General features: G+C 70.6%; 2 protein-coding genes across 2 annotated transcripts; both read left to right on the top strand.

Moving 5' to 3' along the window:
- Positions 1-509: 509 nt before the first annotated feature.
- On the top strand, positions 510-5,669 carry LOC138099919 (uridylate-specific endoribonuclease C-like). The gene is made up of 7 exons (XM_068997525.1): positions 510-665; positions 804-1,123; positions 1,676-1,875; positions 2,731-2,847; positions 3,086-3,192; positions 5,192-5,334; positions 5,573-5,669. The coding sequence occupies exons 1-7, from the start codon at positions 510-512 to the stop codon at positions 5,667-5,669; spliced, it is 1,140 nt and encodes a 379-aa protein (XP_068853626.1).
- A 4,924-nt stretch (positions 5,670-10,593) lies between these two features.
- On the top strand, positions 10,594-21,096 carry AGAP2 (ArfGAP with GTPase domain, ankyrin repeat and PH domain 2). Its single transcript, XM_068997639.1, is given in 22 exon segments — positions 10,594-10,851; positions 10,853-10,921; positions 10,923-11,012; positions 11,014-11,746; positions 13,634-13,692; positions 13,829-13,916; positions 14,259-14,344; positions 14,419-14,560; positions 14,639-14,773; positions 15,372-15,493; positions 15,557-15,709; positions 16,104-16,190; positions 16,268-16,372; positions 16,444-16,588; positions 16,664-16,780; positions 17,608-17,754; positions 18,028-18,087; positions 18,313-18,464; positions 18,541-18,631; positions 19,119-19,341; positions 19,897-20,152; positions 20,839-21,096. Coding segments are annotated over 22 exon segments (3,576 nt in total).
- The last annotated feature ends 232 nt before the right edge of the window (positions 21,097-21,328 follow it).

Below are 21,328 nucleotides of genomic sequence, written 5' to 3'. Positions count from 1 at the left end.
GATTCCCTTCCATGACCCTCAGATCCTTCTGGGCTCCCCAACCCTTCTCAAGGGTCCTCACGGCCCCCCCCAGGCCCTCCATGGCTCCCCCCAGGGTCCCGCCCTGCTCCTGCCGCCCCCCCGTACCCCAAATACCCCCCTGTGTCCCCCGAGGTGAGTGTGGAGTGGTTCGGAGGGGGCGTCACCTCCCCCCTGGGAAGTCCTTGAGGGACCACATTTGGTCCCTTAAACATTAAACAGCTCCGGGGGGGCGGGGGGGGGACAGATTTGGAGGTGCCAACACCCCGGGAGGGATCAAATTTTGGGGTGCGACTCCCCAAATCAACCTTCGCGGACAGAGACGGGGGGAATTGAGGGTGCAGCCGCCCCCCAGCCAGCCCTGGGGTGGCTCGGGGGGGTCCCCCCTGGGGTCTTCCCCTCTGTCGAGGCCACATCGCGACCTTGTGGCGTTATCGCGGCGATAGCGGCAACTATAAGCGACAACGGGCCCGGGGGGGGGGGGGGGCGCGATGGCTCTGTGGCTGCTGTGGCTGCTGGTGGTGACCAGCGCGGGGGGCAGCGGGGAAGCCTCCCCTGTTCCCCGGGGGGTGCCGGAGCCCCCCCGGGCGGTGCCGGAGCCCCGAGCGGTGCCGGAGTCCCCCCGGGCGGTGCCGGAGCCCCGAGCGGTGCCGGAGCCCCCCCGGGAGGTGCCGGAGCCCCGAGCGGTGCCGGAGCCCCCCCGGGCGGTGCCGGAGCCCCGAGCGGTGCCGGAGCCCCCCCGGGAGGTGCCGGAGCCCCGAGCGGTGCCGGAGCCCCCCCGGGAGGTGCCGGGGTCCCCCCGGGCGGTGCCGGAGCCCCGAGCGGTGCCGGAGTCCCCCCGGGCGGTGCCGGAGCCCCCCCGGGCGGTGCCGGAGCCCCGAGCCGTGCCGGAGCCCCCCCGGGAGGTGCCAGGGTCCCCCCGAGCGGTGCCGGAGCCCCCCCGGGAGGTGCCGGGGTCCCCCCGGGCGGTGCCGGGGTCCCCCCGGGCCGTGTCGGACGCGGAGCTCCGGGAGCTCTCGGAGCAGCTGCTCGCGGCAGACTCGAACCGGGCCGGGCCGGGGCAGCTGGAGCTGAACCTGCAGGGCTCGGGGAGCGGCACCGAGAGGTGGCGACAGGGTTGGGGGGGGCTCGGGGGACTCAGCACCCACCGTGTTCTCCCCCTCGTCCATCCCCCCCACCCCTCTGCCCTTCTTGCTCTCTGTCCCACCCGTGACCATCCCACTCCATCCCACCCCTCTGTCCCAAATCCACCTGGCTCCATCCTCATCCCTTGATCGCATCCCTCTATCCTGATCCCACATCCCCTGGTCCTACACCTTCATCCCGCCTGTCTCTATCCTCTCCTACGCCTCTCCATCCCACACTTTCCTCCCCACCCCGAGTTTCTCCTTCCTCATCCTTACACCCCAAATCCATGTCCCTCCACCCCACATCTCCACCCCACGTGTGTCCATCCGTCCCCCATCCCAATCCCACATTCCCCCATCCCATCCCATTGATCCTATCCCATCCCATTGATCCCATCCCACTGATCCCATCCCATCCCGTTGATCCCATCCCATTGATCCCATCCCATCCCGTCCCTCCAGCCCAGGCGTTTCCATCCCACATTTCCCTCCCCAGTCCCAGTTCCCACGTGTCTCCCTCCCCGTTCCAGGCTGTTTTCCTACGTGTCCCCAGAGCTGCTGGCCCGTCCCACCTTCTCCCGGCTCCTGGCCCTCCTGGATAACTACGAGCCGCGCACGGGTCAGGACGAGACGGAGACGGCCGAGGAGCAGCAGGAGCAGAGGGAATTCCTGGACGCCGCCCTGGACACCCCGGTCCTGGCGCTGCTGGAGCGCTTCGTCCTCAGCAAGGGTAGGGCCGTGCTGTCCCCATGGTGTCCCCACGGTGTCCCCATGTGCCCGCCCGGTTCCCCTCTTGTCCCCACAGAGCTCCCACAGTGCCCCCCCAGTGTCCCCACAGTCTGCAGGGCTATCCACCCTGTTCCCCCAGTGTCCCCCCAGTGTCCCCCCAGTGTCCCCCCATTCCCCCCGTCCCCACAGTGTCCCCCCAGTGTCCCCCCAGTCTGCAGGGCTGTACATCCTGTCCCCCCAGTGTCCCCCCAGTGTCCCCCCAGTGTTCCCCCAGTGTCCCCCCAGTGTCCCTACAGTGTCCACCCTGTCCCCTCTTATCCTCACAGTGTCCCTATGGTGTTCCCCCTGTCCCCACCATGTTCCCAGTGACCCCTCTGCCTGCCCAGTGTCCCCCCAGTCTGCAGGGCTGTACATCCTGTCCCCCCAGTGTCCCCACAGTGTCCCCCCAGTCTGCAGTGTCCCCACATTGTCCCCCCATTCCCCCCCATCCCCACAGTGTCCCCCAGTGTCCCCCGAGTCTGCAGGGCTGTCCACCCTGTCCCCCCAGTGTCCCCACAGTGTCCCCCCAGTGTCCCCCCAGTGTCCCCACAGTGTCCTTCCTGTCCCCCCTGTCCTGTCCTTAGGGCTGAACCCTGCTGTCCACATGTCCCACCCTGTCCCCAGGGCTGTACCCCCATGTCCCCAGGGCTGTACCCCCATTTCCCCTGGGTGTCCCCACCGTGTCCCCAGGGCTGTACCCCATGTCCCCTGGTGTCCCCACGGTATCCCCAGGGCTGTACCCCATGTCCCCTGGGTGTCCCCACCGTGTCCCCAGGGCTGTACCCCATGTCCCCTGGTGTCCCCACCGTGTCCCCAGGGCTGTACCCCTCGGCTGAGGCGTTCCGGGCCGATCTCCACTCCATGTGGTTCGGGCTCTACTCACGCTCCAGTGGGAAGGCGCTGGATTCCTCCGGCTTCGAGCACGTGTTCCATGGTGAGGGGGCCTGGGGGGCCTGGGGGGACAAGGGGGGACACTGACGATAAGGGGGTCACCGTGGGGATGGGGAGGGAAGAGGGAGAAGGACTGGGGACCAAGGGGATGGGGGGACACTGGGGATGAAGCTGGGGGGGCTGGGGGGGGCCAAGGCTGTGGGTTGGGGGTCACGCGGGGGTGTCCGTGGTGCGGGGTCCGTGGTGGGGGAGCTGTGGTCACCTGCTCTCTGTGTCCCCAGGGGAGGTGAAGAAGGGTTCGGTGTCGGGGTGTCACAACTGGGTGCAGCTGCAGGCGCTGGAGCGCGCGGGGCGGCTGGAGTACCTGGGCTACAGCTGGGACGGGCCCGTGAGTGGGGACAGGGGGACAGGGGGGACACAGGGGGACACGGGGGGACACGGGGGGGCAGGGGGGACACGGGGGGGCAGGGGGGACACGGGGGAACAGGGGGATACAAGGGGACACGGGGGGACACGGGGACACGGGGACACGGGGACATGGGGGCGGCTGGAGTACCTGGGCTACAGCTGGGACGAGCCCGTGAGTGGGGACAGGGGGACACGGGGGACACGGGGGGACACAGGGGGACACGGGGGGACACGGGACATGGGGGACACGGGGGAACGGGGGGACACGGGGGGACAGGGAGGACATGGGGGGACACGGGGGGACACGGGGGGACAGGGGGGACACGGGGACACGGGGGAACGGGGGGACACGGGGGGACAGGGAGGACATGGGGGGACGGGGGGGACATGGGGGACACAGGGGGACACAAGGGGACAGGGGGGACACGGGGGGACAGGGGGGACACAGGGGGACACGGGGGCACAGGGGGGACACGGGGGCACAGGGGGGACACGGGGACACACAGGGGGACACGGGGACACGGGGAGACACGGGGGGACGGGGGGACATGGGGGACACGGGGGAACGGGGGGACACGGGGGGACAGGGAGGACATGGGGGGACACGGGGGGACACGGGGGGACAGGGGGGACACGGGGACACGGGGACATGGGGGCGGCTGGAGTACCTGGGCTACAGCTGGGACGGGCCCGTGAGTGGGGACAGGAGGACACGGGGGACACGGGGGGACACAGGGGGACACGGGGGGACACGGGGGCACAGGGGGGACACGGGGACACACAGGGGGACACGGGGACACGGGGAGACACGGGGGGACACGGGACATGGGGGACACGGGGGAACGGGGGGGCACGGGGACACGGGGGACGCGGGGGGCATGGGGGGACAGGGGGGACACGGGGGGACACGGGGGGACACGGGGGACAGGGGGACACGGGGGGCATGGGGGGACAGGGGAGACACGGGGGGACACGGGGGGACAGGGGGACGGGGGGGGACATGGGGGGACAGGGGGACACGGGGGACACGAGGGGACACGGGGGGACAGGGGACACAGGGGGACACAGGGGGACACAGGGGGACAGGGAGGACACAGGGGGACACGGGGGGACATGGGGGGACACGAGGGGACACGGGGGAACACAAGGGGAGACAGGGACATGGGGGCAGCTGGAGTACCTGGGCTACAGCTGGGACGGGCCCGTGAGTGGGGACAGGGGGACACGGGGGGACACAGGGGGACACGGGGGGACAGGGGGACACGGGGGACACGGGGGACACAGGGGGACATGGGTGACATGGGGGGACAGGGGGGACACAGGGGGCACTAAGGGAACACGGAGACAAGGGGGATGTGATGAGGATGGGAACACGGGGGACTCCCTGAGTGAGGGATGGGGGTGACACCGGGGGACACGGAGGGGATCCCCTGAGTGGGGGATAGGGACACGGAGCAGCCCTCGGGTTCCCCTCCTGCCCCCATCCCCCACAGTGCCCCCAGCCAGGGTTTCTGTCCCCTAGGATGACCCTCGGGGTCCCTGTCATTGTGCCCACCCACAATGCCCCTGAGACCCCCTCACCCCCTCCAGCCACCACCCTGTCCCTTGTGGCCCCCTGCGTCCCACTGGTGGCCCGCACCCTCCCCGTTCCCTGTCACCATCCTCCACCTGCAGCACCCCCGGTGTCCCCGTCCCCCCGTGCCCATACCCAGGCTCCCCCCATGGCTGTCCCCACGGCCCCCACGTGTCCGTACCCAGGGACCCCCGGCACCACACCCAGGGGCCTCCTGTGTCCCTGCCCCCCACACCTGGGGTACCCCAAGCACGCACCGTGACCCCACGTCTGTACCCACCGTGACACCCCCGCAGTGACCCGCTGGGATGGGCACCCCGAGCCCCGATGGTCCCCCCGTGCCCACGGGCGGGGTGTCCCCCTGTGTGTCCCCTCTGTGACCCCCGGCCCGTCCCCCCCCCCGCAGTGGACGGGCTTCCCGGACGTGCTGTCGCTGCAGTTCCGCTGGGACGGGCACTCCAAACCCCGGGGGTCGCTCCTGGTGGGCTCCAGCCCCGAGTTCGACCTGGCGCTGTTCACCCTCTGCTTCCTGGCCCGCCCCGACAGCCAGTGAGTGGGGGGCACTGGGGGAGGGGGGCTGGCACCTGCCCGAGGGGGGCGACTTGGGGGGCACTGGGGAGGGGGCACTGGGGAGGGGGCTGGCACCTGCCCGAGGGGGCGCGACTTGGGGGGCACTGGAGGAGGGGGGCTGGCACCTGCCCGAGGGGGGCGACCTGGCAACCACCCAGGGGTTATGGCACCCACCCAGGGGCCTCAGACCCGGGGTCACCCTCACCTGTCCTCGCAGGTGCCACGTCAGCCTGGGGGGAGAAGCCGCCACCATCCAGACCTACACCTGGGACAAGCAGCGCCTCGTGGCCTCCGCGTACCCCCTCACCCCCTGACCCTTCCAAAACACCCCCATGACCCCCCCATGAGCCCTCCTCACCCCTCAATAAACCCCCCACAGGACCCCCAATCCCACCTCTGCCTGGGGGGGTGCAAGGGATGGGGACGCTGGGTGCTGGGACCCCCCCGAGGGTGCTGGGACCCCCAATGAGTGCTGGGACCCCCCGGTGGATGTTGGGTCTCCTGTGGCTGCTGGGACCCCACAGCGGCTTCTGGGACCCTCTGCAGGTGTTGGCACCCCCCGTGGGCACTGGGACCCCTCCCCCTCCCAGGGGGGCACTCGGGGTGGGGGGCCCAGGAGTCCATGGCTGGGGGGGACACAGCGACATCTCCAAGACCCCCTGGCAGCTTCATCCCCTCCCTGCGGTGGCACGGGGGCACCTGGTGGGCGTGGGCTGGGGGGGGGGGACAGACGTGCATGCGGGGGGGGGCTGTGTGGTGGCACATGTGTCCTTAGCGTGTCCGTGTGTCACCGCACGCGTCCCGCAGCGTCTGTGTCACTCCACGCGTGTCACTGGCGTGTCCCTGTGGCTGCACACGTGTCCGTAGCATGTCCCCACATGTCCCCAGCATGTCACTGGCGTGTCCGTCTGCCCCCACATGTCCCCAGCATGTCACTGGCGTGTCCGTGCCCCTGCACACGTGTCCCCAGCACGTCTGCACAAGACCCCCGTGGGTGTCCAGCTGAGCACCCCGGCGTGGCCCCACCTCGTGCTGTGTCCTCGGTGTGTCCCCCGCAGTGCCCATCTGTGTCCCCGCCCCCCCCAATGTGTCCCTGTCCCCAGCGCGTGTCCCCTGTGCCGCTGTGCCCCCACCCGCATCCCTGGCATCCCTGGCGTGGCCGTGGCGTGGCCGTGGCGTGGCGGCCGGAGGCGGCGCGTCGGGGCGTTCCGGGCTGTGCCCCGTGCCCCGGCGGGCCCCGGCGTGTCCCGGCGTGTCCCGACGCGCCCATGGGGCCGGGCCGCGCCGTTCCCAGGCCCGTGACGTGTCCCCGCTGTCGCTGAGGCTCGGGCAGGAAGCGTGGGGGGCAGGGGAGGCCGGGGCAGAGCGGGGTCCCTGGGCCGGGGGGTGCCATGGGGGCCCCCCGGGAGCGGCGCGAGGTTCTGGCCGCCATCCGGGCAGAGGTGGCCCGGCACGAGGGGGCCAAGGGCCACCTGAACCGGCTGGTGCGGCTCGTGGAGACCGTGCCCGAGCCCCGGCTGCGAGGGAGCCTGGGCAGCGCCCTCAGGGCCCTCCGAGGTACGGGGGGCACCGGGCTGGGGGGACACGGAGGGGACACAGGGGGCACCGACAGACAGCGGGATGGACAGGGGGGTGGGGGGATGGATGGACAGATGGATGGACATCCTCCGGGTGGAGGAATGGATAAGGGGGTGGGTGGAGGGATGAGGTGGGGGCGGGTGGGTGGAGGGACAAGGGGATGGACTTGTGGGGAGAGGGACGGATGGACGGACAGGCGGCCAGTGGGCCGGCTGGAGGGATGGATGGACAAGTGGACAGAGGAATGGACAAGGAGACAGGCAGAGGGAGGGATGGATGGATGGATGGATGGATGGATGGATGGATGGATGGATGGATGGATGGATGGATGGAGGGGTGGATGGATGGATGGATGGATGGATGGATGGATGGATGGATGGATGGATGGATGGATGGATGGATGGATGGATGGATGGATGGAAGGAGGGATGGAGGGATGGATGGATGGATGGATGGATGGATGGATGGATGGATGGATGGATGGATGGATGGATGGATGGATGGATGGATGGATGGATGGAGGGGTGGATGGATGGATGGAGGGATGGACAGATGGATGGAAGGATGGGCAGGTGGAAGGGATGGAGGGGTGGATGCATGGATGGAGGATGAATGGGTGGCCGGTGGATGGACAAACGGGTGGATGCAGGGATGGATGGAGAGATGCACAGTGGGAGGGATGGACAGATGGACAGAAGGGTGCAGGGCTGGACAGGTGCACAGGGGCTGGCTGGAAGGATGGGGGGGCATCCTCTGAAGGGGCAGGGGGAGGGAGGGATGGATGGAGGGATGGATGGGGGATGGATGGATGGATGGATGGATGGATGGATGGATGGATGGAGGGACGGACGGACGGATGGAGGGATGTGACACTGGTGTCCCCCTCCAGCCCCACACTGGTGCTGGCCTTTGCTGGTACCCAGGGCCACACAGGGGGTCCCGTCCCAGCTCAGGTGCGGCAGTGGGGGCTGGGCAGTACCAACCCCCCCATGGGACCCATCTGAGGGACCCGGGGGGTGCAGGGGCCCGCTGGGGGGTTGGGGACGGGCCCCCCCCCGCCCCGTTTCCGCGATGGAGCCCTGGGGCGGTTTCCGGCTGTGGGAAATGGGGCCACTTCCTCTCTGCACCTTCCGCGGGGGGTGGGGGGGCCCTGCTGCCGGGGCGGCGGGGCGGGGCCCTGCTGGGATGGGGGGGCCCTGCTGGGATGGGGGGGCCCTGCTGGGATGGGGGGGCCTTGCTGGAGGGGTCGGAGGGGCTGCCGGGGGGGGGGGAACCCCCTGCATGGGGGGCACTGATGCTGGGGGGGCCAATCTGAGGGGGGCACTTATTGCTGGAGGGGGTCCCGTGAGGGGGGGCCCTGCTGGGGGAGGATGGGGGCGGCCGTGCTGCGGGGGGGGGGGGTCGCCGCACGGAGTTTGGGGTCTCCACCTCCCAACCCCTCCGACCCACCCGGGGGTGTCCGGTGACGTCACTTGGGGAGGGGTTCCATTGCCGCCCCCTGCCCGTACCGAGCCCCCACGTCCCTGTGGCCCCCCCCCCCCCTCCGGCATCTCCCGCGCGGTTTCCATGGCAGCGGGAAGCCGGGGGATGCCGCGTTGCCAAGCGCCCGCTGTGGTACCCACAGAGCGCTGGAGGGGGCACAGCCCCCCCCCCCACCTCTCCCCCCAGAGTCCCCCCAGAGCCCTTCCCCACCCGCGGGGGTGCCGAATGCTCTGCCCCCCCCCCCCCCTTAAACCCCCCAACTGCCCCCCCGGGGGGCAGCAGCATCGGGGACAGGGATGGGGACAGGGATGGGGACAGGGATGGGGACGGGGTGTTCTGGCAGCGGGGTCGGACCCGGCGTGACCTCGTGCCCCCCCCCCCCCCCACTCCCCCCGAAGCGTGGGACACCCGAGCGATGGGGGAGGCCCCAGGCTTGGGGGCACCTGGGGGGCTCTGGGAGGGACAAGGGGGCACTGGAGGAGGCAGCACTGACCCCACGGGGTGGTGCCAGCGGCCAGATCTCCCCAGCAGGCCCGGGACAGCGTCAGCTCCACGGTCACAGCCCTGGGGTGACAGCAGGGACACCTCTGGGGGTGGCCCCCTCCCCGGGGGGGGCCTCGTGCGCGTCACGGCGCTGTCACCGACGCCCCCGGCGCTGTCACCGACCCCGGAGCGGTGACAGATCCCGGGGGACCCCACGCACGGGAGGCAGCAGCCACCTCGGGGGGGCACGGGGGGCCGAGAGGTCCCGCCGTGCCCCCGAGCCCCGGGTCCCTCCCGGGGCTGTGACACGCGGAGCCGGGGGGGGGGGGGTCACGCTGGCGTGGGGGACACAAATGGGCGTGATACCTGGCCCGGCTCCACGCGGGTTCCACGAGGGTGACACGGGAGTGACGGGGGGTGACACGGGGGGGGGTCCACGGCTGGTCCCAGCGCCATCCCCGCCGTTGCCGTGGTAACGGGATGCGCAGGGATGCTGCGCCGCTGCTAAAAATGCCAGAAAACGGGGGAATGAGCCTTCCCCGAGCCCCGCAAGGCCTCCCGAAAACTCCCAAAGCCGCCCCCACGGCCCCCCCCGCCCCGTGCGGGTCCCCTCCCGACCCAGCGTTGCTGCCCTAGGAAGGGGAGGGAGGGGATTCAGGAGCACGGGGAGCAGGGGGAGGGAGGGAGGGAGGGAGGGAGGGAGGGATGGATGGATGGATGGATGGATGGATGGATGGATGGATGGATGGATGGATGGATGGGGGGTATCGGGGTGGGGGGGTATCGGCAGCCCAGCAGGTGCCGGAGCCGGCGACGGGGGGTCGGAGGGGTGGGGGGTGCCCGGGAGCGCTCGCGCCTGCCCGGTAGCGGCGGGGCCGCCGCCCGCCCCCGCCCCAGCCCGGCCCTGGGAGCGGCGCATGGCGGAGAGCGGCGGCCCCGGCCGCCCCCGGCCGCTCAGGGCCCCCCCCGCCGGGCCCCGGCCCCCCCCGGCCGCTCAGGGCCCCCCCCGCCGGGCCCCGGCCACCACCCGCGCCGCCGCCGCCGCAGCTGCCAAGGACGAGCCCGTCGGGGCGCTGCCGTGAGCCCCGGTCCCGGGGGATCCCGGGCATGACCCCCCCCGCCCCATAACCCCCCTTCTCCCCACAACCCCCCCGTCCCTCCATTTCCCCCTTTCCCGTAGCCCCCTCACCCCCCGCTCCCCACCGCCCCCGCGTCCCCCCCCGCCCATCTCCCCTCCCGTCCTCCCCATCCCCCAACCCCCCGCACCTGCAGTCCCCCATTCCCCCCCCCCCCCACCTCCCGGACCCCCAAATCCCCAGAACCCCCCTCCCCCCGCCCTGACACCCCTCCTATCCTCCCACACCCCCAAAAGCTCCCCCTCCCCTCCACCCCTCCCCTCCACCCCCCGGCTCAGGGGTTGGGGGGTTCCCCCCACGATGCCCCCCGGCCGCTAACCCGGGGTGGGGGGTGAGGCGGGGGGGGCGGCCCCGATCCCGGCGGCTGGCGGGGGGGTGGTTGTATTTCGTGGGGGGGGCGGCGGCGGTTCCAACCCCTCCGGGGGCGGGCGAGCGGCGAAGGCTTCGGGGAGGCAGGGCCGGGGGTGGGACCGGAGCATCACCGGCACCGGCGGCCGCGGCGCCGCGCGGGGAACGAGGGGGGCCGGGGGGGCGCCCCGGGGGGGCCCTGCCCGCACCCATGAGCAGGACCACCGGCCTCCAGCGCAGGACCACCTACCTCATCTCGCTCACGCTGGTCAAGCTCGAGTCGGTGGGCGCCGCGGGGGAGGCGGAGGAGGCGGGGGGGGGTGGCGATGGAGCCCCTGGCCCCGGGGGGGCTGCGGCTGCCCCCCGCACCCCCGAGCCCGGCCGAGCCCGGCGGCCCGAGCGGCTCTTCCAGCGGCAGGACGCGCTCCGGATAAGTACGGCCGGTCCCGGCCCCCCCGGCCCCGACGCCCCCCCGCCCCCGCTCGCCCGCCTCGCCCCCCGCCGTGCCCCCCAAACCCGACCCGGCGCTGCTGCCCCCCCCCGCCCCCGGCGGTGCCCCCCAAACCCGACCCGGCGCTGCTGCCCCCCCCGCCCCCCGCCGTGCCCCCCAAACCCGACCCGGCGCTCCTGCCCCCCCCCGCCCCCCGCCGTGCCCCCCAAACCCGACCCGGCGCTGCTGCCCCCCCCGCTCCCGGCCTTGCCCCCCAAACCCGACCCCCGGGGGGCCAAGGGCACCTTGGAGGGGCCGGGGGAGCGGGGTCTGGCCGCCCTGGACATCCCCCAGCCCGCCGCCACCCCCCGCCGCCCGCTGCTGAGCCAGGCCACCTGGGGGGGCCCCGAGGGCCCCCCGGAGGGCAGCAGAGCCCCCCCGCCGCCCCTGAACCCCCCCATAGCCTCCCCGCACCCCTCCGCCGGCGCCCGCCGCCTCCGCCTGGCCGGTCCCAAACCCCCCAAGGCGGGGAGCAGCGGTGGGAGCCGCGGGACCCCCGACCCCCGGGCGGGCAAGGCCCCCCTCAAACCCGCCGGCAGCCGCCTCTCGTGGCCCGAGGGAGAGGGCAAGGGGCGCCCCAAGGCGGGGGGCAAGAGCGAGGGCCCCCCCCGGGCCCGGCTGTCCCCCAGCAAGGGCAAGAGCAAGACCCTGGACTACAGCGACCTGCAGCCGGGGCCGGGGGCTCTGGCCCCCGCGCCCCCCCCCGAGACGGGGCTGAAGCGGGGCCGCGAGGGGGGTCGCGCCTCCACCCGCGACCGAAAGATGCTCAAGTTCATCAGCGGCATCTTCACCAAGAGCCCTGCGGCGACCCCCACCCACCCCGCGCCCCCCTGGTCTCCCCCCGCCGCCGACCCGGCCAGGGCCACCCCGCACAGTGAGTACCGGCCCGGGGGATCCCGGGGGGCACCCCGGCCGCGGCTCGGTGTCCCCACGCCCCTCGGTGATCTGGGGCAGCTGTGCCAGTGCCCGCTGTGGCCATGGCGTTGTGCCTCAGTTTCCCTGGCAGGGGGGAGGAGGCGCCCGGACCCCCGGGTCGTGTGTGTGGGGGGCAGGGGGACCCGTCTGCTCCCCGTGCCTGTCGGGGTGGGGGTGCTGGGGAACGGGGGGGGGCTGTGACCCCCCCAGGCTGGGCCACCCCACACGGGCGATCCCAGGTTTTTGTGCCTTTGGGGCGACGTGGGGCGCCTGATTTGGCGGGGCCCGGTGTTGGCCCTGGTGGGGATCCCGCGCCTCGGTTTCCGCATTGGGGGAACTCCATGGGGGTCCGGGGCGACCCCCGCCTCTGTCGTTCTGTCCCGCCGTCCGTCTGCCTATCCTCGCCTCCATCTGTGCGTCACATCCTGTCCCCCATCTGCCTGGCCACCCCGTGTCCTTCTGTCCCCCCCGGCGTCCCTCGGTCTGCCTGCACACACCTTGGTGCCATGGGGCGCGTGGGCAGTGCCTGCAGGGCCCGGGGGTGGCAGCTCGGTGACAGTGTGAGGGGTGACAGGCAGCGGCGTTAACCCCTCCCCGGCTGCCACGCGCGTGGCGGGGACCCGGCTCTGGGTGTTGGTGGCAGAAACTGAGGCACAAGAAGGGGGGACCCTCTGCCTGTGCCCTGCCTCAGGTTCCCCCTTTGTGGTGCCGCGCTGCCCAGAGGGGCTGGGGATGCCAGGTAGGAGATGTGAGGGGCCCAGGGCACGTCCTTGTGCCACACCAGGTGCTTGTGCCACGCCGTGTCCTTGTGCGCCACGCGCTGCCGCGTCCTCGTGCCACCACATCCTTGTGGCCATTGCGTGCTGCACCGTGTCCTCGTGCCATGTCGTGTCCTCGTGCCATGTCGTGTCCTCATGTCGTGTTGTGTCCTCGTGTCATGCCGTGTCCTCGTGCCATGTTGTGTCCTCGTGCCATGCCGTGTCCTCGTGCCATGCCATGTCCTCGTGCCATGTCGTGTCCTCGTGCCATGTCCTCGTGTCGTGTCATGTCCTCGTGCCATGCCATGTCCTCGTGCCATGCCATGTCCTCGTGCCATGCCATGTCCTCGTGCCATGCCTCATCCTTGTGCTACACCATGTCCTTGTGCCACCACTGCCACGTCCATCGTGTCCCTGCTCCCCACCATGTGCCCACGCTGTGCCGCGTCCTCATGCCCGACGCTGTCCTGCACCGCTGGCGTTCTGTCCTCATGCCCACCGTGTGCTGGAATCCATGGCGTCCTCGTGCCACCCCACATCTTCGTGCCGCGCTGTGTCCCGGTGCCTGTCACGGCCTGATGGTCCCCACTGTGGCCTGGTTGCCACCGTGTCCCTGTGCCACACCACGTCCTGGTGCCCCGCTGTGCCCTCATGGCCGTCACGTCCTGGAATCCACGGTGTCCTCGTGCCACGCCACGTCCTGGTGCCACACCGTGTCCTGGTGCCTGTCACGGTTCCCACCACGCCCCTGTGCCACGCCGTGTTCTCGCACCACGCTCCGTCCCCGTGCCCGCCGTGTCTCCATGCCCACTGTGTCCTCATGCCTTGGCACACGACGCCTCGTGCTGCCACATCCCCGTCCCTGCCACGTGGCATCTCCACGTCCTCCCGCCGCCCCCGCGGGCCCGGTGCCGTTGCTGGGTGACAGCTGGTGGCCGCCCACTCAGGAAGCTGCTGCTGCTGCGCTGCAGGGTGGGGGCCCCCCGGGGATTGGGGTGCCAGGGGCTGCTGGGGGTGCTGGGGGCTGCTGGGGGTTGCCTGAGGTTCCTGGGGGTCCTGGGCTCTGTCTCACCCATCTCCCTCCACAGAGGCCTTGGTGAACAGTCAGGAGTGGACCCTGGGGCGCTCTATCCCCGAGATCCGCCTGGTGGGTGCCATGTCCCCGTGTCCCTGTGTCCCCGTGTCCCCGTGTCCCTGTGTCCCTGTGTCCCTGTGTCCCTGTGTCCCCATGTCCCCGTATCCCCATGTCCTCAGCCATCCTGACATCCCCTCTGCCCACCCAGGGAGTCCTGGGCAGCAGCAAGAGTGGGAAATCAGCACTCGTCCACCGGTTCCTCACTGGCTCCTACGTGGGCCTGGAGCCCACCGAGAGTGAGTGGTCGTGGGAAGGACGTGGGCATGGGATGGACGTGGGCATGGGCATGTCATGAGGATGGGTTCATTGATGGAGTGACCATGGGGATGGCGATGGAGGAGTGGACATACGCATGGAACTGGGCATGGGATGGACGTGTCATGGGGTTGGGCATGACCACGGCGTGGACATGGTCATGGAATGGGCAAGGTCATGGTGCTGGTCATGGCTGTGGGATATTTGGGGTCAAAGTGCTGGTCACACGTGGTGCTGGTCATGGCCATGGGACCTTCCGTCCGTGTGGGCCGAGCACAGCTGCAGGGTGCCCCCCTCCCTCCCCCACCCCTCCCCCACCACAGGTGGACAGTTCAAGCGTGAGGTGACGGTCGATGGCCAGAGCCACCTCCTGCTCATCCGGGAGGAGGCCGGCGCCCCCGACGCGCAGGTACGAGGGGACCGGGGGCCGGGGGGGCCACGCTGGCCGGAGCCGAGCCCTGACCCCCGCCCGTGGCCCCCCAGTTTGCCAGCTGGGCGGACGCCGTCATCTTCGTCTTTAGCCTGGAGAGCGAGAGCAGCTTCGAGGAGGTGACGCAGCTGCACGCGCTGCTCAGCGACCTCCGCGGCACCAGCGACGTGGCCCTGGCGCTGGTGGGCACCCAGGGTGAGCCAGGGACGCGGGGGGACCCTGTGGGGGTGGGAGCAGCACGGGGGACCCCCGGCTCATCCCCTGACTCCCCAGACAAGATCAGCTCGTCCAGCCCGCGAGCGGTGGAGGACGCCCGCGCCCGGGCGCTCTGCGGGGACATGCGGCGCTGCCTCTACTACGAGACCTGCGCCACGTACGGCCTCAACGTGGACCGGGTCTTCACCGAGGGTGGGTGACCACGCCCTGGGGCTGGGGGGGCTGCGAAGGGGGGTGGCGAGAGGGTGGGAGGGGGCTGGTGACATGGTGTGACAGGGACAGTGACCGGTGTGTGATGGGGACCGTGGCCAGGTGGGATAGGGATGGTGGCCAGGGTGGAATGGGCACAGTGGGAGGGGGGCTGGTGACCTGGTCGGACAGGGATGGTGGCCAGCATGGGATCGCATCTGGATTGAGGGGAATGGTGGCCAGATGGCACAGGGCCATGTCCAGGTGAGACAGGGACTATGTCCAGGCCACCCTACCATCCCCTGGGACAGGGACCATGCCCAGCTGGGATGGGGACAGTGGACAGGGTAGTGCAGGGGACCATGTCCAGGTGTGCTGGGCCCGTGGCTGGGTAGATCAGGGACCGTGTCCACTCCATGTGGGGTGGGGGCCACACCTGGGTGGGATGGGGACAATGGCCAGGTGGGATGAGAACAGTGTCCAGGTGGGATGAGAACAGTGTCCAGGTGGGATGAGGGTGGGGACCACGTCCAGGTGTGGGTATCCAGGCTGTGGCCGGGCAGGTCGGGGGTCCGGCCCTCCTGACTCAGGGTCCCCTCAGTGGCCCAGAAGGCCGTGGCGCTGAAGAAGCAGCAGCAGCTGATGGCGTCCTGCAAGTCCCTGCCCAGCTCCCCGAGCCACTCGGCTGCCTCCACCCCCGTGGGGGGCGTCCACCCCGCCCAGGTACCCCCCGGCCCCCTGCCCCGGCCCCCAGCCACAGCCCAGGCTGACCCCGTGTCCCCCCAGACCAGCAACGGCGGCCACACCAGCGACTACTCGTCCTCACTGCCGTCCACCCCCAACGTGAGCCACCGGGAGCTGCGCAGCGAGACCCCGGCCCCGCTGGGGACCCCCAGCTCGCTGCACCGCGGGGCCAAGCGCCGCACCAGCCTCTTCGCCGTGAGTGCCCCCTGCCAGGGGGGTGGCACTGGGGGGCAGATGGCGTCTCAGTTGTCCCCTTGGCATGGTGGTGGTGGCACTCAGGGACACGTGGGCACCGAGGGTGGGGATGGGGGATGCACAGGGCACCCAGAATGTCCCCACCGTGGGGCTTCTGATATGTCCTCTAGCAGAGTGCTGGGCACACGTGGCATCCAGAGTGTCCCCTTGACCTGGTGGCGGTGGCACAGTGGGACACGTGGGCACCCAGGGTGATCCCACCACGAGGCCACAGTGGTGGGGTCTGTGGCACCCCAATGTCCCCCCCCCACCAGGCTCCAGCAGTGGGGGGCATGTGGGCTCCCCGGTGTCCCCAGCTGTGCCACGAGTCCCACCCCCGTCCCCATCCCCACAGACGCGCCGCGGCAGCGACTCTGAGAAGCGCAGCCTGGACAGCCGAGGCGAGGTGGCCGGCAGTGGCCGTGCCATCCCCATCAAGCAGGTGGGTGGTGGCAGTGGCAGGAGGACACGGGTGGGTCCCAGCGTGCCCTCTGTGCCCTCACTGTCCCCTGTCCCCAGAGCTTCCTGCTGAAGCGCAGCGGCAACTCCCTGAACAAGGAGTGGAAGAAGAAGTACGTGACCCTGTCCAGCAACGGCCTCCTCTTCTACCACCCCAGCATCAACGTGAGTGTCCCCGGCCCCCTGTGGTCCCCAAGGTGTGGGAGGGCCCGGCGTCACCCCCGCTGTCCCCGCAGGACTACATCCACAGCACGCATGGCAAGGAGATGGACCTGCTCCGCACCACGGTCAAGGTGCCCGGGAAGCGCCCGCCTCGCGCCATCTCCGCCTGCGGCCCCTCGGCCAGCATCAACGGGCTGCTGCGGGACCCCGAGCCGGGCAGTGAGTGACCGGGGAGACACCGGGCAGGGGGGGACACCACGGGGACCACTGTGTCACTGTCCCTCCCCCTCGCAGCCGGCGTCCCCTCCGTGGGGCTGAGCCTCACCCCCGAGCCGGGGCTGAAGGTGGTGGGCAAGGGCGAGCGGTCACTGCAGCGCTGCGCCTCCGCCTCGGGCGCCAAGCTCGCCTCAGGTGAGTGATGCCAGCACGTGCAGGGACAATGCCACCTCCCGGGGCACACACAGGGACTGCCCCGTGGTGGCCCCACTGAGCACGGCGACTCCTGGGCAGCTCAGGGACATGGTGGCCCTTGGTGGCCCCGGTGGCTCTGGTGGCTCTGGAGGCCACAGTAAACCTGGTGGCCCTGGTGAGTTTGGGGACCTGATGGCCCTTGCTGACCCTGGTGGCCACAATAACCCTGGTGGATTGGGTGAGCCCAGGGACCAGGTGGCCCTTTGGTGGCGCTGGTGGCCACAGTGAAACTGCTGGGGACCTGGGAGTCCCAGAAGCCACAATGAGCCTGGTGAGCCCGGTGAGGCCAGTGGCCCTGGTGACCCACATGACTCTGGGGAGCCAAGAGGACTCTTGTGACCCTGGTGGCCCCAGTGATTTTGGTAAGACCAATGAACTTGGCGGCCTTGGGAGTCCTGCTGATCCCAGTGAGATCAGTGACCCTGGGGAGCTCTGATGACCCCAGTGTGCCCAGGACCTCTGGTGGACTTGTGACCCTGGTGACCCCAGTGAGTCCAGTGGCCCTGGTGGCCCCAGTGAGTCCAGTGGCCCTGGTGGCCCAAGTGCTACTGCTGTGCCCAGTAGCACTTGGTGACCCTCATAGCCCTTGCTGACCCAAGTGGTCCTGATGGACTCGGTGACCCTGGTGGCCTCAATGGTCCTGCAGAGCTCCGTGGTCCTCATGAGCCTGGTGACCCCAGCGAGCCCGGTGTCCATGGTGCCCCCAGTTCCCCACGTACCCTGGTGTCCATGGTGCCCCCAGTTCCCCACGTGTGGTCTCTCGGCAGAGTCCCCCTTGTCCTTCGAGGCCGTGTCCAGCCCCGGCAGCGCGGGCAGGGACCCTCCGCCCTCGCCCCTGGTGGACAGGAAGAAGCACCGGCGGAAGAAGCTGATGACGCCGTCCAAGACCGAGGGCTCGACCGGGCAGGCGGAAGGTGGGTGCCACAGCCGTGCGTCCCCAGCCCCAGTCACCCATGGCGCTGAGGGGACAAGGCCACCGTCCTCCACGGCAACGACGCCCCAGAACGGCCCGGGGATCTGGGGTGATCCCGCCCCTCACCCCCCGTCCATGCTCAGCCACGCTGCCCACGCATCCCCCTCGCTCTGCCACCGCCTGCCACCTTCTGCACCATCCCCAGGGCTCCGCGGGCCCCCCTGACTCTGTCCCCGTTTCCTCTCTCCACTCCTGCTGCCCGGACCCTCCGCAGCCAAGCGCAAAATGTGGAAATTAAAAAGTTTTGGTAGTTTAAGAAATATTTATAAAACAGGTAACGTGGCGTGAGCGGTGCCTCCCGTGCATGTGGCTGTGCCCCCCTTGCCTGCTGCTCGCACACACGCCGGGAGGGGTGGGGACCTCTGGGGAGGGGGCTTGGGCAGAATTTGGGTGCCAGGGGTGGATGTGGGGGGCTGGAGTGGGCGCTGGGGCAGCCCAGCCCCCCACAGGTGTAGGACCTCCCATCCCACCGCCCCCCCGGGGGTCTCTGGTCCCGCAGAGGAGGAGAACTTTGAGTTTCTGATCGTGTCAAGCACGGGGCAGACGTGGCACTTCGAGGCCGGCAGCTTCGAGGAGCGCGACGCGTGGGTGCAGGCCATCGAGAGCCAGATCCTGGCCAGCCTGCAGTGCTGCGAGAGCAGCAAGAACAAGGTGGGACTGGTGTCGGGGGGCTGGCAGGGTCCCCGTGTCACCCTCCCGCCCCGCTCACCTCCGTGTGTCCCTCCAGGCGCGCATGGACAGCCAGAGTGAGGCTGTGGCCATCCAGGCCATCCGCAACGCCCGCGGGAACTCGCTCTGCGTGGACTGCGGGGCACCCAGTGAGTCCCCAGGGGCAGCGGGGAACAGCGGGGGGACACGGGTGGGCATGGGACATGGGGGGATGTGGGTTCATGGGGCAACGGGGATCGTGGGGAGCCGTTGGTGACCCGGTGCCATGGGCCCTGCAGAGCCCTGGAGCCAGGTGGAGATGCCGTGGGGTGAGACTGTGCCACGGGCCATAGGCCACCAGGCAACCAGGGTGAGGGGGGGACCGTGGGCCACGTGATGCCATGTGTGACATAGTGCCATAGGCCACATGGTGCCAGGGGTCACACCGTGCCAGGGTCACACAATGCCATGGGACACACGATGCCGTGGGTGACACGATGCCACACGGTGCCACGGGTCACACCGTGCCGTGGATCACAGCAACCACTTGCCACGCCACGCCATGGGCCACACCGTGTCCCACACCAGGGGGTGCCCCGAGCCCAGGGGTGCCACAGGTCACCCCCCACCCCAATCGCCACCCCTGCTCACCCCTAGACCCCACGTGGGCCAGCCTGAACCTGGGCGCCCTGATCTGCATCGAGTGCTCGGGCATCCACCGCAACCTGGGCACGCACGTGTCGCGCGTGCGCTCGCTGGACCTGGACGATTGGCCACGGGAGCTCACCCTGGTGCTCACGGCCATCGGCAACGCCACCGCCAACAGCATCTGGGAGCAGAACCCGCGCGGCCGCTGCAAGCCCACCCACGAGTCCTCCCGGTGGGTGTCCCCCAGCCCCGCCCCTGTGTCCCCCCTGTGTCACCACATGTCCCTGATGCCACCATGATGCCATCCTGATGCCACCCTGCAGCCCCTGATGCCCTCTGTTCCCACCCTGCATGTCACCGCTGTGCCATCCCACGGACTCTGATGCCCCTTGTCCCCGCGTCATTGGGTGCCACCCCATGTCCCCAGTGCCCCCGTGTCCCCACCCCCCTGTCCCTGGTGCCTTGTGACCCCACGATCCAGCAATGCCACGCTGCAGTCCCTGACACCCCCGTGTCCCCATCTCCCATGCCACCCTGCTGCCACCCTGTGTCCCTGACCTTCACGTGTCCCCCGTTTTCACTCTCCCTGCCCACTGTGGTGCCCCCTTGACACCTCTGTGTCCCCACCACCGCACCCCCAGCTGCTGCCCCTTGTCCCTGCCACCCCTGTGTCCTCCCATCACGGCAGCGCCCCATGCCCAGGGAGGAGCAGGAACTGTGGATCTGTGTCCCCGTGGTGCCACCCTGCTGTCCCTGACACCCCGTGTCCCCACGCCCCCATGCCCAGGGAGGAGAGGGAATCGTGGATCCGTGCCAAGTACGAGCAGCGGCTGTTCCTGGCACCGCTGCCCGCGGCCGAGGCGCCGCTGGCCGAGCGGCTGCTGGGGGCCGTGCGGGAGCAGGACCTGCCCGCGGTGCTGCTGCTCCTGGCCCACAGCCACAAGGACCAGCTCAACGTGGCCATGGGGGACACGGACCGGCGCACGGCGCTGCACCTGGCCTGCGACACCGCCCAGGTGGTCGTCACCCAGCTGCTGGTGTGGGTACGTGGGGCAGGGCGTGGGTGTGGGGGTCTGGCCGGGGGGAAGTGGTGGGGTCTTGGGGTGGCTGTGGGGGATGTGGTGTCGTCACGGGTGCTGTGACATGGCCACGAGGGAGGTGACACGGTTGTGGGGACCGTGACATGGGTGTGAGGGATGTGGGGTGGTCATGAGGACCATGGAGTGGTCACGGGGGACGTGGTATGGCCGTGGGGGATGGGGTGTGGTCTTGGGGATCACGGCATGGCCAGGAGGCAAGTGACATGGCCATGGGGACCATGGGGTGGCTTTGGGGGCCATGGGGGGTGTTCATGGGGCACCTGGGGTGGGCTTGGAGATCACGGCATAGCCGGGGGAAGATCGGGGGGCTGTAGGGACCATGACGTGGCTGTGGGGGATGTGGTGTTGCCGTGGGGGATGCGGGGTACTCTTGGGGACCGTGGCATGGCCAGAGGACAGATGACACGGTCATGGGGGACATGGTGTGGTCTTGGGGACGATGGCACGACCACGGGGGATGTGAAGTGTCCATGGGAAGCCTGGGATGGCCACGGGAGGGACGCTGTGCCAGGACACCCGGGGGTAACGCCCCATCCCTGGGGGACACATCCCGGCCTTTGGGGCTACGTCACAGCCACGGGGGCCGTGGGGTGGCCTCACTCGCGGGTGACGCGCGGCTGTGCCCGCAGTACGGGGCCGATGTGCGGGCACGGGATGGCCACGGCCGCACCGCGCTGTTCTACGCCCGCCGCGCCGGCAGCCGCGAGTGCGCCGACATCCTGCTGCAGCACGGCTGCCCCGGCGAGGGGCCCGGCAGCCCCCCGACCCCCGGCAGCCCCCCGACCCCCGGCCCTCCGACCCCCGGCGGCCCCCCGACCCCCGGGCCCCGCCGCCGCAGCAGCTGCGCCAGCGTGGGCCCCTGCGAGCCCCGGTCCGCCCTGGTATAGCCCTGAGGGGCCCGGAGCCCTCCGGCCCTGCCCGCAGCCCGGGGTCACCGCGGTGCCACCCCCGGGGTCATCCCGGTGCCACTCTCGGGGTCACCCCTTGCCCACGGTTTGTATTTTTGATGCTCTATTTATTATCCTTTCCATGTCGGGGTCTCCGCTGGTCCTGTCCCCCTCTCCGTGCCAGGGACCTCCATGCCGGGGGTCACAGTGCCACGCTGCCACCCAGGTCCCC

This window comes from Aphelocoma coerulescens, chromosome 29 (assembly GCF_041296385.1).
Source record: "Aphelocoma coerulescens isolate FSJ_1873_10779 chromosome 29, UR_Acoe_1.0, whole genome shotgun sequence".
NCBI classification, from domain to species: domain Eukaryota; kingdom Metazoa; phylum Chordata; class Aves; order Passeriformes; family Corvidae; genus Aphelocoma; species Aphelocoma coerulescens.
The sequence above is the reverse complement of the archived record's forward strand: the minus strand, read 5'-3'. Positions and strand labels throughout refer to the sequence as shown.